Here is a 13660-nt window from a genome sequence, read left to right on the forward strand (position 1 = left end):
AAGACTGGTTTTGCATATGAAAACCTCACACTGTTTAAAGCCATAGAAAACGCCCTGGGACGATCTTCAGCACTGAAAAACACTTTCTGTGTATTGTATGTGTCCCAGAGAAGGCTGATTACTCCTTCAGTTGTGATAATCACTGGGGGTTAAAGTGCGCTGGGAAAAGCAGCTGGCAGACACACCATTGTCATTCAAATGAATAGAATTGTATCCATCCGTGGAAATGGTCCAACCCTTGCAGGTCCAATTAATATAATTTTCTAGCTGGCACATTCATAAGCACAATAGGCCGACGGAGAGGACGGGAGAAGTCAGCAGCAAATGGATTTTATCCTGTTCTGTTTGTGTTCTATCTCTGAGCATAAATGGCTGTAATTAGAGAGTCAGCAACCACAGAAGCAATCTTCCTATCACAATGGTGGCCATACTCCAGCTTGCACAAACACAAAAGGCCTGATTTGGTATGCTTGATAAATTCTCTGCAGATTAGGCAACATGCGCTCCTGTACGACCGTAATATGGCAAAGAATGGAAAACCTTTGACCTCAATGCACACCTGACGCTGGTCTGGAAGAGGTGGGATACGGAAATTGCTTCATTACCACAGAATGGTCTCTTTTGTCAACAATGCATATTTGTGGTACCTCGGCAGCTCATTGAAGAAAGAAAAACACCTCCTATCTAAATGGGTTTTTCTTCTCTTCAAGCCCGGGTACAAGGAGCGCAGTCTTTCCCCCGAACCGGAGCGGCTCGGCCAGGCAGAGGAGGCTGTGTTGACAGCCTGAGTTTACTCATGGAAAAAGCGCACAATGTGAGTTCTGTTCGCCGACCAACTTTGGAAGCAAGTCAGCGGAGAACAAAGCTGTCTCAGTCCAGCTGCCCTCCGTGGGTTTCTGGTCTGTCCTCAGGTTTTATAAAGTTGCTCCGCAAAAAGGGACACATCAGGGCCGGTCTCTCACGTAAAAGCTGTGGGGGCCTGGCCCGGCGCCCACCAGCAGTTACAGCTGAGAAAGTCTGCATTGTCCACTCAGTGTGTGTCGGCGTGTGCGAGTATATGTGTGTGGACCGCGGAGCAGGTCTAGGCCAAAAGGCACAGACGGGGTCACCGGGCAGAAACACTCGGTGGGAACTTCACACCATGGTCAGAAGCTTGAGGTAGACGGGCGTAGGCACGCAGCAGCAGATGCCGGCAGGCCTTTGCTCTCTCGCTCTTTGGCTAAATATTTGCAGATGAAAAACGTGATCTCAGCGTCACGAGTAACACCGCTTCGCAGCTGTGAATGAGCATGTTTGGGGTGAGGTAATGAGCATGTCCACATGTAGGTGCACATTTGCACATGGACTTTTCATGTGTTTGTGTGTGTGCATAGCAAGTGTACATAGCATGTGTGCATTCCATTGAAACACACCCTTTCCTTGCCGTCAGATGGCCAATAAGATTAGGCCAATGACAGAGAGCGCGAGGGCTTTCTATCTTGCTAAAGGGCCTGTCCCTTAGAGATCATCACCATGCATGGTCAATCGTTATATCAGGCACAAAATGCATATGAAAAGGGTGAACATACTCTGCTCCAGGGTGCTGAACATAAAGCGCTGGGAACAGTTGTCACGTGTACTGGCACTCAAGGGACACTATACCTCAAAAAATAACTCTACAGCAAATGTATAGGAGTTATGTATGGATTTTAGCCATATGGATTTGTTCCCTTTCAGGGGAAAAGAATGGCTGATGATGGATAAAATGTGCCTTGGAACTGAAGGAGTTGTCTTAGGCTACAGTTGGGGTGTCTTTGATTCGTCATTGGTCATGGTTGGATCTAGATTTAGTGAATGGATTGAGAGCTGGACGTGCCGGAATGGTCTGACTTCATGTGTGTGTGTCTTGGCTTTCCCCGTCGGCTGGTTCGGTTTAGCGGCTGACCACGAGTAGCGAGTGGGTTGACAGCAATCCCAGCATGCCTTCAAGGGAAGCTCTTTGTCTCAATCACCACACAAGAGTTTTGTTTCCTCTTTGAAATCACTGACTACCCACACACATACAAATACGCACACACTGGGAAACGAGCAGCTCGCAGGGTACGACAGGGGCCACTGCTTCCGCAGACAGCACACACAGCGCTGAGACGTCTCGCGCCAGCCGGCGGCGGTCTGGCTCAGCCAGTAATAGCTCCGCCACAAAGGGGCTGCAGCCAAGCAGAACTAACGGTCCTTTCACAAGGGCGGAGAGGGGCAGGACGGAGGTGGCACAGGTGGGCAAGTAGATTAGTTGTTGCCATGGCATCATAGTGGGTATTGCTTCCCTGTCTGATGAACCGCTCGTGAACTTCCACATGCCTGTGAGGGACAGAGTTTACTCTACTCTATCCCCATTATCAGAGCAAGTAAGTACAACCTGACTGCTCCAGCTTTGCTTCGGTTTTCACTATGTCTGAGCAGATGTTAGTATTAAGTGATGCCAGTCGTATGAATCACCTAAACACTTCCAAAAATGTGCAGACCGCCGTTGCTTGTTCCCGTCAGTGAGCAACAGCAGGGGAATTCCTCTACAATAGCAGTTAGGGGCCTTATCGTGAATGAAATATGTAAACCATCCTAGAGTGTAAAATTACCAAACACCACCCTACCAAGACCCCGGGGCCTGTACTTGACACAAATACCTCAACAAAACGGTCGGCCTCAGTTGCGATTTCCCTATCTTCCTGCGTCTGCCTTCCCCCCCTCCCTCTCTTACACTTATCACATCCTCTTTCCCCGACATGCGGCTAAAGACGTCCGTTGCTTCCGATTGAGCGTTTGCAGCCAAATTACATCAGCGTCTTGAACACCGGCAGAGAACAGGATCCCACTTGAAACAACCCGAGGTGATTGAACAGCAACAGTGGGGAAGCAGAGGAGATGTTGAGCTTTAACAGATCACAGTGTGTCACAGGGGAGGGATGAACTAACAAGACCACTGAGTGAGTCAGAGGGAAAGTGAGAGGCTAAACTCTTACCATGTGTGAGCTCACTCAATAAGAGGATCTTTCCGACTGATGTTGGGACTCTGCTAATGCGTGTGAAGTGCGATCAGTGGAGCTTTCATGAGGTTTTATAGGATATTTATTATTTGCTGTCAAACACTAGCAGTGCATGCTAACACATCTTAATAACTGCTTGTGTTTAAAGACAACGAGGGGTTGATTGACGCAGTTTCTATGGAGCAAATAAGATCCTAACCACAAAGTCCCGGTCTGGTCGCAGAGGAAACTCTCGCTGGTGACAGACGAAGGGAAATCTAGACAAACAAGATAATTATCGCACACAGACACGCATTGCGCACATATATAGTCTTATCACACACACACACGTGATGATATATAAACACACGTGTGCATCTTTCCACATGCATACTCGCAGACATAACAGACGCACACATCCTGGTCTCTTACTTAATGAGGGGCCATCAGAAGGGCGGGTGTGTTGCAGCGAGAACTCATAAGCTGCTGAAAAATGTTGTTTACAGTTTTCGCTGGTGTTAGTTTAAACTGTCATCCGTCGGCTTTTTTAGATGAGGGAGTTACGAAACAATAGTATATCTTTCACTGTAACGCTAGACTTCAATGATGATACGTCTAAACAATATAGTGTTTGATGAACACGCTTCCTGTGCGATTCACCGATCAAGAACATCCTCACACACAGCTGTAGTGTGGGAGAACGGCTGTGTTATTTGCAGACTAAATAATCTCAAATATGTTTCCGTGGCACGTCGCCAGCCACCGTTTAGTCTATCTAAAGAGCAGTTCTTCATGTGAAATGCCAGAAAAAGTATCAAAGGAGAGCAACATGTGAATAAAACCAGCCACAGTCACATGCTTTGGACTTAATCGGTTCACCACAGCACTGGACTATTTTTTGTCTCCAGGTTTTCCTGGCTTGTTCAGTAAAATGAGGTTTACCCAACATACACAGAGGTTCATTGAGTTCACTCAGTGGCACTCCTGTCCTATTTTGCAAGTGTCAGTCAGGTGGCAGCCGCCACTTTGCGCCTGTCTATCTACCAGACACCTCACAATCCAAATGAGGAAGCTAAACTCTCGGTGCCAATAACACTTTTTCACTTAGAAGTGTCAATCACAGAGGCTGCTAAGAGTGGAGGTAAACGCACATTTTCTCACATCATTCAAGGGCAAGCATTCATCTTACACTCTATATAATTAAACCTTAAAGGGATCATTCAGCTTGGAGAAGCAGACAGGAGTTACCGCACAGGAGTAAAGCAATGTACTGCTGTGTTTTTGTCTGGTTGCTTTGGTGAGAGCATAGATAAAGGCTTCAGTTCCGTGTCGGAAACATAGACCGTATAGCTGTCTCATGTCTCATTTTTAGATGGGCCTTTCTTTTAGGTGGCTAAAATAAGTTTTGTTGCCGGCCCCGTCCACAGCAGTACATTGCTTTGCTTCCGTGTGCTAACTCGTGTCTGCTTCTCCAAGCTGGGGGCGTGCTGACCGTCATCTACTGTAGCTAATACACTGACTATGGATAAGTACCTCATAGATCCCCACTTCAAAACACCTAAACTATCCCTTTAAGGACTGTATCCTGTCACTGAGGATCCCCAACAATTTCCATCTTCAGTCTCGGCAACTCTTTCTAATGGAGACTTTTTCTGTTTTTGCTACTCTGTCAGATTCACACCTTTTTTCTTCCCTCATCCTCCTCCTCCTTTACTTCTCTCTCTCTGTGCATGTTATCATGGGAAGTGCCGTGCATCATGTGATCTGCCTACCAGCTTTCCCAGTGATTCCACGCAAATATTCAGGTAGATTCATTTGTACAATCGCAAACAGTTTTAAGCACTTGTTCTTTAAAGTCTATTCTACCTATTCTAATGTCTTCGCTTAAAATGAAAGGTGAGCAAACTTAGAGTCAAAAGGTTTTCATTGGTGGGCGGCAATATGCTTCCTTTCAACCATAATGAGCAGAGACATAAGGAATCTGTGTTCCACTCAGAGAGGTGATTTGTACAAGAGAGGGGCAAGTGGTGTAGCACACTTTATATCAGTGTTTATACTAAGCATGGACTACAGGTAGGACTGATATAATTCTGTTAAGTGAAAGTGACTTTGTTGGGTATAAATCCTCACATCTCAATACTAAATAACTTGAGAGGAGTAAAGCTATGGTTCGTTGCCTTTTGTGTGGTTTGTCAGTTTCCAGTTGCAGGTCATTTGAAGGTTACCTGCGGCTTCCTGGCACTGGCTGCGGTTGATGTAGGCGAAGTGGTGGTGGCAGCTCTGAGACTCACACACACAGCCCTCGGTGGTCAGGTTACACCCAGAGAACATGCAGGCCGGGTTGGATGGCCCCACATACTTCTCTCTGTGTCTGTCCCGGTGCTCGTGCCTTCGGCCCTCTGAAATCCAACCGTGGACACACACAAACACACACACACACACAAACCACAGTCATCAATGAGTCACAGACAATGGCACCACTCAAGGGTGAGCGGAGAACCACTACACAAAGCTTTAGCATGTGTGTCATCACTATGAAATGTAAGTAGCATTAGTCACCTCAGAGCCACATCTGTTATGGATTAGCTCCTCTCAATGGACAGTATTATTCCCTCTAACTGTGTGTGCATCTGTATTTCACTATGTGATGGGAGGACAGGGCTCACCTGACTTGCTGGCCTTCATGCAGGTTTCTTGGTCTGGGTAGGTGAAAGAGCCCAAGCAGGAGTGACGGGCATCGCACACGCACTGACCTCCGGCTCTGTCGCAGCCTGTCATCAGGGGACAGCGCTCGTCCACCAGGCCGGCCTCTGGATGCTCAGGGAGCACTGCGAGGAGGATGATAGATGACATTAGAATAGAGAAATATCATAAACATCTCACTTTGACGTGTTTGTCCATTTTAACTGGGAATAAAGAGAGATTGGGCAGAGTTACAGATAATATCGTAATCACAAGCTAAAATGTGCCAGAAACTGAGATTTGTGTCTCCGAAAGTGCGGAAGGGTTAGCCAGCTTACAGCCTCGGTTGCAACACATTTGCCCTGGCACCGCCGTCTGAAGTGACCAGTGTATTTTTGGGCTACCATCCCTCCTCCTTCCTCGTCGCGCCACGCTACTTCAGCCATTGAGCCCATTTGTTTGCTTTTGTTCCACAGCATGGGGGCCCTCCCAGGGTTTCCATCTCTGTGGGCTGCTGGAACGCCTCTTCTGTACCAAGGCCACTTGCACCATACCCACATATTGTTCCTTCGCTAGTGAGATGGCACCTCGGGGCTTAGCCAAACTTGGACGAAACTTCACCATAGGAAGGAATGTATGAGGGAGTAAATGTGTCCCAACATACACATCGACCATAGTGTTCCTTTCCCATGCACGCATGAATAAACGCATATTTATACCCTCCTTCACAGTTGTCCAATCTTATAAGAGTGGCAGCAGAGTAAACGGGATGAGACAAACTGTAACCCCGAGTAACCCCTTCCCAAGCATTTAGCTCCCAGGCTCAATCAACAGTGTGGAAGCCTGATTGGAGCTTATCATAATACTCTGGCTTTCTTCTCTACACACCACAATGCACCAGAGGAAAAGGTGAAAAGGTTTAACTATCCAATATAAACACGAGCACTTCATGGTACATTTATCAGACTACTGTAGCGATCCTACCTGAAATAAAGCCTCTTAAAATGAAAATCATTTTCATTCCCAGTTAGGGGTAAGAAAAACGATAATATGAAGACTCAACTGTGACGGGAAAGAAATGGAATGGCTTTGCTTTTAAATGCTGTAAATCATGATAAAACACATGTTAATCGAAAACAGATATTCCACCATGGGAAAAAGTCAGTCCCTTACTGTAATAAATCTAACTGCTGGAGTGAATCTATGTGACTGTAGAAGACAGCATGCGTGCAGTCACTTCCCCCTAAGTTAAAGGGATAGTCTGGGTGTTTTGAAGTGGGGTTGTATGAGGTACCTATCCATAGTCAGTGTATTACCTACAGTAGATGACGATCGGCGCGCCCCCAGTTTGGAGAATCAGACCGTGTTAGTGCACAAAAGCAAAGCAATGTACTGTTGTGGACGGGGCTGGCAGCAAAATGTATTTTAGCCACCTAAAAGAAAGGCACACCTAAAAAAATGTAAATCAGTTTAAGTGTATACTATATTTAGATTATTTTCACCGGTTTACCTTGCTGTGAGACAGCTATACAGTCAATGTTTCGGACGTGGAACTAAAGCTGTTATCCATGCTCGTCAGTTCAGATTCACCAAAGTCACACAATAGCAGCAACCCCCGTGTTCTGCGAGGAAAAATTACAAGTTTTTTCAATGGAGTCTGGTGGCTTTGGCGAGAGTATAGAAAGATACAACGGCTTCAGTTCCCTGTCAGAAAGGGCTGTCTGACGACAAGGTAAACTGGTGAAAATATTCTAAACATAGCGTACACTTAAACTGATATTGATTTTTTTAGGTGGCTGAAATATGTTTTGCTGCTGTCCCCGTCCCCAGCAGTACATTGCTTTGCTTCCGTGCCAGTACTCCTGTCTGTTTCTCCAAACTGGGGGCGTGCCGACTGTTATCTACTGTAAGTAATACACTGACTATGAATAAGTACCTCATACAACTCCACTTCAAAACACCTGAACTATTCCTTTAAGGTTTAATTGTGTGCATGAGTCATCGGTGATGGACGATGCTAGTAAACGGCGGCCAATGGAACAGGTGAAGGTAATACTACCTTTAACCTGAGCCAGCCTGTGCTGTTAATAGCTCTCCCAGACGGCCAGCGAGACTGGCAAAGTACAAGCAGCCTTTTGAATAAACCGCACCAAAACTTTCCCAGTGATTCCCTTTCACCTTAAAATGATCCTCGGCTCCACATTTTTTCCATCCCGAGGCTTTCCTGTGCCTGGGAGGGTATTTTCATTTGAGGTGGCGGTGGCAGGGGTGCCTGTCTGTGTGGGGTGCTAAATCTGGCATGTAGAAAATGAATAAAAACAATGAATGAAAGCGTGAACACTAAAGACATTGTCTCGCTAACAAATTTTTAGCTTGACCCCTGTCAACCCAGTTTCTTCCAAGCTGGTCTGCCTCAGCCTAGCCCCCCTTTAGCCTGACCCTGGTCCAGTCTAGTCTGGCCTCGCTATCTATTATCTGGCCTGGCATGACTCTAGCCAGGGTCTATGGCTTCATCCCAGGGGGATTCCTCTCTCAGCCGCGGCTTGTCTTGGCATCCAGGGCCAGGATGGGAAAGCTGACCTCTAGAGGCCCCGTGGCTGATAGCGAGCTAAAAAGGAAGTCTTTGAAACATTAGATAATACCAGAGGAAGGGAGAAGTAGAAGGCATGCGAAGGAGTGCAGTGGACATAGCGTCCCTGTAAGACAGACATTCTGTTACGTGGTATGCTTAGTGCCTGTAGAGCTCAGCGAAAACTTGCGCGGGAGGACAGACGATGAGACTACAATGACGACATCAAAACAAATCATTTAGCTGCAAAGGCTGAATGATTTCACCTGACTAACGGGCTGATCGCTGAAGCAAATATGAGAAGTTGAAAGGACTTTTCCCCAGAGCAGGTGCCTGTGTACTCAGAACACGCTTGACAGACTCAACCTGCAACTTGATTCAACATTTGATTAATTTTTTAAGTGTTTTAGTGCCAAATTCCTTCATGAGAATAGCGGATTTAAATATCCAAAGTATTGTTTTTGGAAAGCTACAACCATTAGTTGGTTCAAGCTATTATTTTTTTGGTTATTATACCTTTTTAAATAGCAACAATGCCTGGATTTAACACTTCCTCAGTTATCAGTTAATCTCCAGCACATTTCCAATTCTTTTTAGATACCAGTATCTTACATAACAGTCAAAATCAATGACTATTGCAGTTTCCCCTTGACCGCAGGAGCCCTGAAATGTTTATATCTGATAGCTATTCCAACAAGTTTTTCAATCCCATTAACAATGACGGATTAAAAACTGGATGATGACGCATTACCAAGGAATACCTCTCATATAATGTGCAACATGTCACCTGTCACAGGTTGTTGCGTCTCCACACTTACAGATTTTGGCCACCCAGAAAATCAAAACTGTGCGCAGAAAAGCAAGGGATCAGAAAGCGGAAACATTTACCCCCTTCTCCTGATTGCGAGTCTAATCACTTTAAGACCCTCGCAGCTTGAGGAGGGAAATCTGGGATCAGCCTCCAGCAGCCTGCCTACTGTGGCCCCTGAAAACACACCGGGAGGTGTTGATTTACCCCCACCTAGTCCCTCTGGGAAATTGAGATTGTGTGTGTGTGTTCGTGCGTCTGATTTAGGGGTCAGCGGCGTGCTCCGAGGCTCCTGGAGCCACACAGGACTAGAAGAGGCACCACTCAATCAAAGGAGCCATTAGGTCTCCAAAAGCTGTTAATTTGCAGAGGAGATGTCCTGCAGGCGCCAGCCTAACCTGTACACGCGGCACAATCAGCAGCAGCGTCTCCTGGGATGGCCTGGGGCCTGAGACCCCTGGAAAACCCTCTTGGACCACCCCACAGAGGGATGATGTGGGAGGGCAGGGTCCAGACACCCACTGAGAGCTGCTTACTCTCTCCTACAGTCCTGTCAGCCCATTTCAATCATCCCGAAACAAGCTGGACACAGTGCAGGTGGAGGAGCTGGTGGGGTGGACCTCAGCTATTTGTTCATCAGGGGAAGGCCATTGCTACGTACTGGGTTCACTGTGAGGAACCTGACACCCTACACATCTCTTTGAAGTTCAGAAAGTTGCCAAATTGTGCGTAAAGTGAGCAAATCCATGATATAGCAGCACAGTATAGCACTGTAGATTCACAAGAACAAAAATCTGCTGGAGACTTTTGCAGTCGTGCTGGAAAGGGGCAGCTTCTTATTAAATTATAGTTTAAAAAACACAATCATCATTGTCGGTCACGCCATGGGTAATCCACAATTTTACCCCTCGCACTGATTCAAACAATCATTTTTGACTTATTTTAATTCACTTTTTATGAATGTCTCTTTGAGTTGTGAAGCAAAGTGAACAGAGCTGACTAAAGCTGAAGTGTGACCTAGTGCCAAATCACTGCTGCCAAACTTATTGTCATGCCTCGGAGCTGAGAGTGAATGAAGCTTTGAGGAGAAGGAGAAAGAGCAGTTGAACATGACTCCTCTCCTGGCAAGTCAAGAGCCCCTCAGACCTGGGGGAGCTGCTCCAGGCAGCCAGAGACAAGGTAAACACTGACACAGTCGCTGCAGTCAGGACTCAGCTGACATCTGAATAGTGCCCTCAAGCCACTCAAAGGAAGGGGATGGTTGCCTACCAAATGAATTGACACCTCTCTTTTTATTGCGCTGTTAAAAAAGACCCAACAGCAGTCTCTCAATACTGCCACAAGTCATATGATTTAAAGGTCCCATATTATAAAAAAAGTGAGATTTTCACGTTTTTTTATTATAAAGCAGGCTTAAGTCCTATATAGATACTGTGAAAGTATCGAAATGCTCAATCCACAGGGAAATACACACAGCGCGTATTCAGAAACTGAAACCATTTGAAACAAGCTGTAAGAATTTCTGTCCATTTGTGATGTCACAAATATACAATATTTAGACCCTTTACACAGTTTTGAATGTAAACATTGTAAATTTGTCCCAGTTTATTCCTGTTGCAGTGTATGTGAATGTCATCAGCTGACAGGAAGTACACATGGACCCAAGCTGTTGCCTAGCAATGCAATTCCGTCGAAATGTGCTAAAACGCAGCATTTAAGACAGAGGGTAAATATAGGCATATTCAGGCCGATAGTATGAGGGAAATAATGTTTTTTTTTTTTAACATTACAGTATGAAAACATGTTCTAGTAGAATTGTGTTTCTACTAGATACTAATACAAGTATGAACCTGAAAATGAGCACAATATGGGACCTTTAATAAATGACATTACCCACCTTTACATACTCCAGTTTGTGGTATTTGGGCTGCTCCAGTGTTGTTAACAGAGGCGCAGGTCAGCCCCAGAGCGCAGTAGCCGTGCGTCCAGTCCTGTCCGCCGCAGGGCTCCCACTCCAGCCGGGCGCACTGCTCGCAGCATCCGCACGGATCTCTGGCCAAGGTCCTCCGGCCACCCTCGCAGCCGTGCGAGGGTACTTTGACGGTACAAGTCCGGAGATTACACGGCGTGCACTCGTGAGCCGAGAGTGCCCGTACCAGAAAAATGACATTCAGTAACACAACGGAGCACATGCTGAACATGTTTAAAATAAAGGAAAAAAAAAGAAGCTTCCCAGAGAAATAGTCCTGCTTCGTTCAGATGATAAACCACATGCGCACTATACTACATGGAACTCCAAACTTGCAAAGTCTTCTTTAAAGTTTTTAACACACACTTCAGAAGCAAAAAAAATACCACTAGACTGAAGTGTGCGGATGCAGCAATATCCAAAAAGCTTCAGGTAGACGCGCGTCTCCAGCGTCTCCTCTGATTTCAGTTCCAGATCCCAGACTGGCTGTGGACGTCCAGTTAGTGAGGCTGCTGCTGCTGCTGCTGCTGACAGCGACGCTAGAGAAGGCAATCTGACTCTTCAATTGACATCCAGGAGGCATATAGAAATTAGGTGGGCACCCCTCCTCCTGACTGACACCACCAGCGACCAGTCACAAGGAGCCAAAAGGAGGAGGGAGGATTTGAACTGATGCGTCCCCAGCTCGTTGCGCAATGATGCAACTTTGAATGCCTTGAGTGGAAGTTGCTTTTTTTTTTTTTTAATACTTTATTTTTTCCCTTTTTTCAAGGTTGTTTTCATATATGCAATCCACTGTTTGTAATTATAACAGTCTATAAACCAACTTTTAAGTAGATAGGCTTACCGACAAACCCATCAAGTACACTATAGAGAAAACAACCTCAACATTCAAAACCAAAACAGAACCAAGAAAAGAAATAACAATAATCATAATGATAAAAAGAAAGAGTAGAGTTAAAAAAAAACAACAACAACAAAGCAAACAAAAAAAGCCCAAAAACAAAACACACATAAAAAAAAACAAAAAAAAAACAATAATAGTACAAAAATACGAGAGTAATAATAAATTAAATCAACAAATAAGTCAATAGAAAATAAAAAGGGGGGGGGGCGGAAGGGAGGGTCATTGTTGCAGGATGCAAGTTGCTTTTCTGCGTCACACTCTGTGAATCACTGCAATTCTGCATCTTTGAGAGCCATGAAAACGGATTTAGCAGTTACAAATACTTGTTACAAATGTGTTACAGCAATGTAGTGTTTCATTATAAAAAAAAGCATGAATGACTCAATCTAAAGTCCTTGCTTTAGGTCACACTATTATTAGCCTATACATTATGAATCTAAATCATATACACGCCAGTAAAGGAGGGTAGACTATACTTTACATAATTAAAGTATGTGAAACCATATGGCAATAAAATCAGAATTAGAGCTGCAGCGATGAATCGCTTAATTGATTAGTTGTCAGCTATTAAATTAATCGCTAACTATTTTGATATAAATTTCATTGGTTTGAGTAATTTTTTAATAAAAAAAATCCAAATTTTCTGATTCCAGCTTCTTAAATGTGATTATTTTCTGGTTTCTTTACTCCTCTATGACAGTAAATTGAATGTTTTTGAGTTGTGAACAAAACAAGATATTTGGGGATGTCATCTTGTTTTCAGGCTTTACAAAAAATCTAGCCTGTGACAGAAGACTTTGGCCAATCACAGGTCATTTCGGAGAGAGAGAGCGTTCCTATTGGCTGTTCATTCAACGGAGGCAGCTGTCAATCACTCACGAAGTCCAATCAAAAGGTCAAACTAGGCAGCGCTGTTCAAATATGAATCAATATTCTGTTACTGTAATGCCTATTTCTCGCCTCAAATGTTTCAGAAACATCTTGTAGTGTACTGTTTTAGCTGTAAAATTAGAAAGTTTGCTCCGGCTGGTTGGCGGTGCTTGGTATTTCCTCAACAGATCTCAACATTGGCTGCCGGGTCACAAACAGATAAATCAACAATGAAAATAGTCGTTAGTTGCAGCCCTAAATAGAATACAATACAGTATAGTCTATACACTCCCTCATTAAGATCATATCTTTTATGCCACGGAGTGCATTTACAGCTGGGCTCTTATCACCAACCCCCTAATTGTTCTCTATCTCTGCTCAACAATAAAGCCATAAAGTCCGTCAAAGCCCCACAATCAAACATTATCAGGGCTGTATATCATTACACCGCCTTACCTTTTGTGTGTGGATGAGTGCGTGCTTACTTGTGTTTGTAGGTGTCCCGATTGTATATGCAGGTGGCTTTGGAAAGGCAAAAGGTCATCTGGTGTTTGTTGAGGCAGTGTTTGTGTGCTTACTTTGGCAAGATGGATGGTGTGTGTGTGGGCAGTGGGCACAGCTGGAGGCTGATTGTGTCAGTGCCACAGACACTGAAGACCTAGAGAAAGCAATATAAAAACACTGTTTGTCCCCCCTTTCTACTGCACAAGTGAGCAAGAGCAAAGCAGACAGATCTTTTTTTTCCCACGGTGACAGATCGTGTAGTCTTCAAAACCAGTCAAGTGTGATAAGTCTGCTTTCCTCAAAGCTGGCTGCCAGCTCTAATACAAATGACTGGAAAGTAAATGATACAATA

The 13660-nt window shown here is 44.9% G+C and overlaps 1 protein-coding gene across 2 annotated transcripts in view; it reads right to left on the reverse strand.

Annotated features, from left to right (window-relative positions):
* LOC141783999 (cysteine-rich motor neuron 1 protein) overlaps positions 1–11410 on the reverse strand; it is a 38408-nt gene extending 26998 nt beyond the window's left edge. Inside the window, exons 1-3 of one of the 2 annotated variants that reach the window (XM_074661664.1) lie at positions 10956–11410; positions 5666–5827; positions 5225–5398 (exon numbers count right to left, since the gene is read on the reverse strand). In XM_074661664.1, the coding sequence (XP_074517765.1) occupies positions 5225–5398; positions 5666–5827; positions 10956–11259 (640 nt within the window). In that variant the 5' untranslated portion in view covers positions 11260–11410. The remainder of the gene's footprint in view (positions 1–5224; positions 5399–5665; positions 5828–10955) is intronic. The other variant, XM_074661665.1, reaches the window with a different exon arrangement.
* Between the last annotated feature and the right edge of the window lie 2250 nt (positions 11411–13660).

This window comes from Sebastes fasciatus, chromosome 15 (genome assembly GCF_043250625.1).
Source record: "Sebastes fasciatus isolate fSebFas1 chromosome 15, fSebFas1.pri, whole genome shotgun sequence".
Classification (NCBI taxonomy): domain Eukaryota; kingdom Metazoa; phylum Chordata; class Actinopteri; order Perciformes; family Sebastidae; genus Sebastes; species Sebastes fasciatus.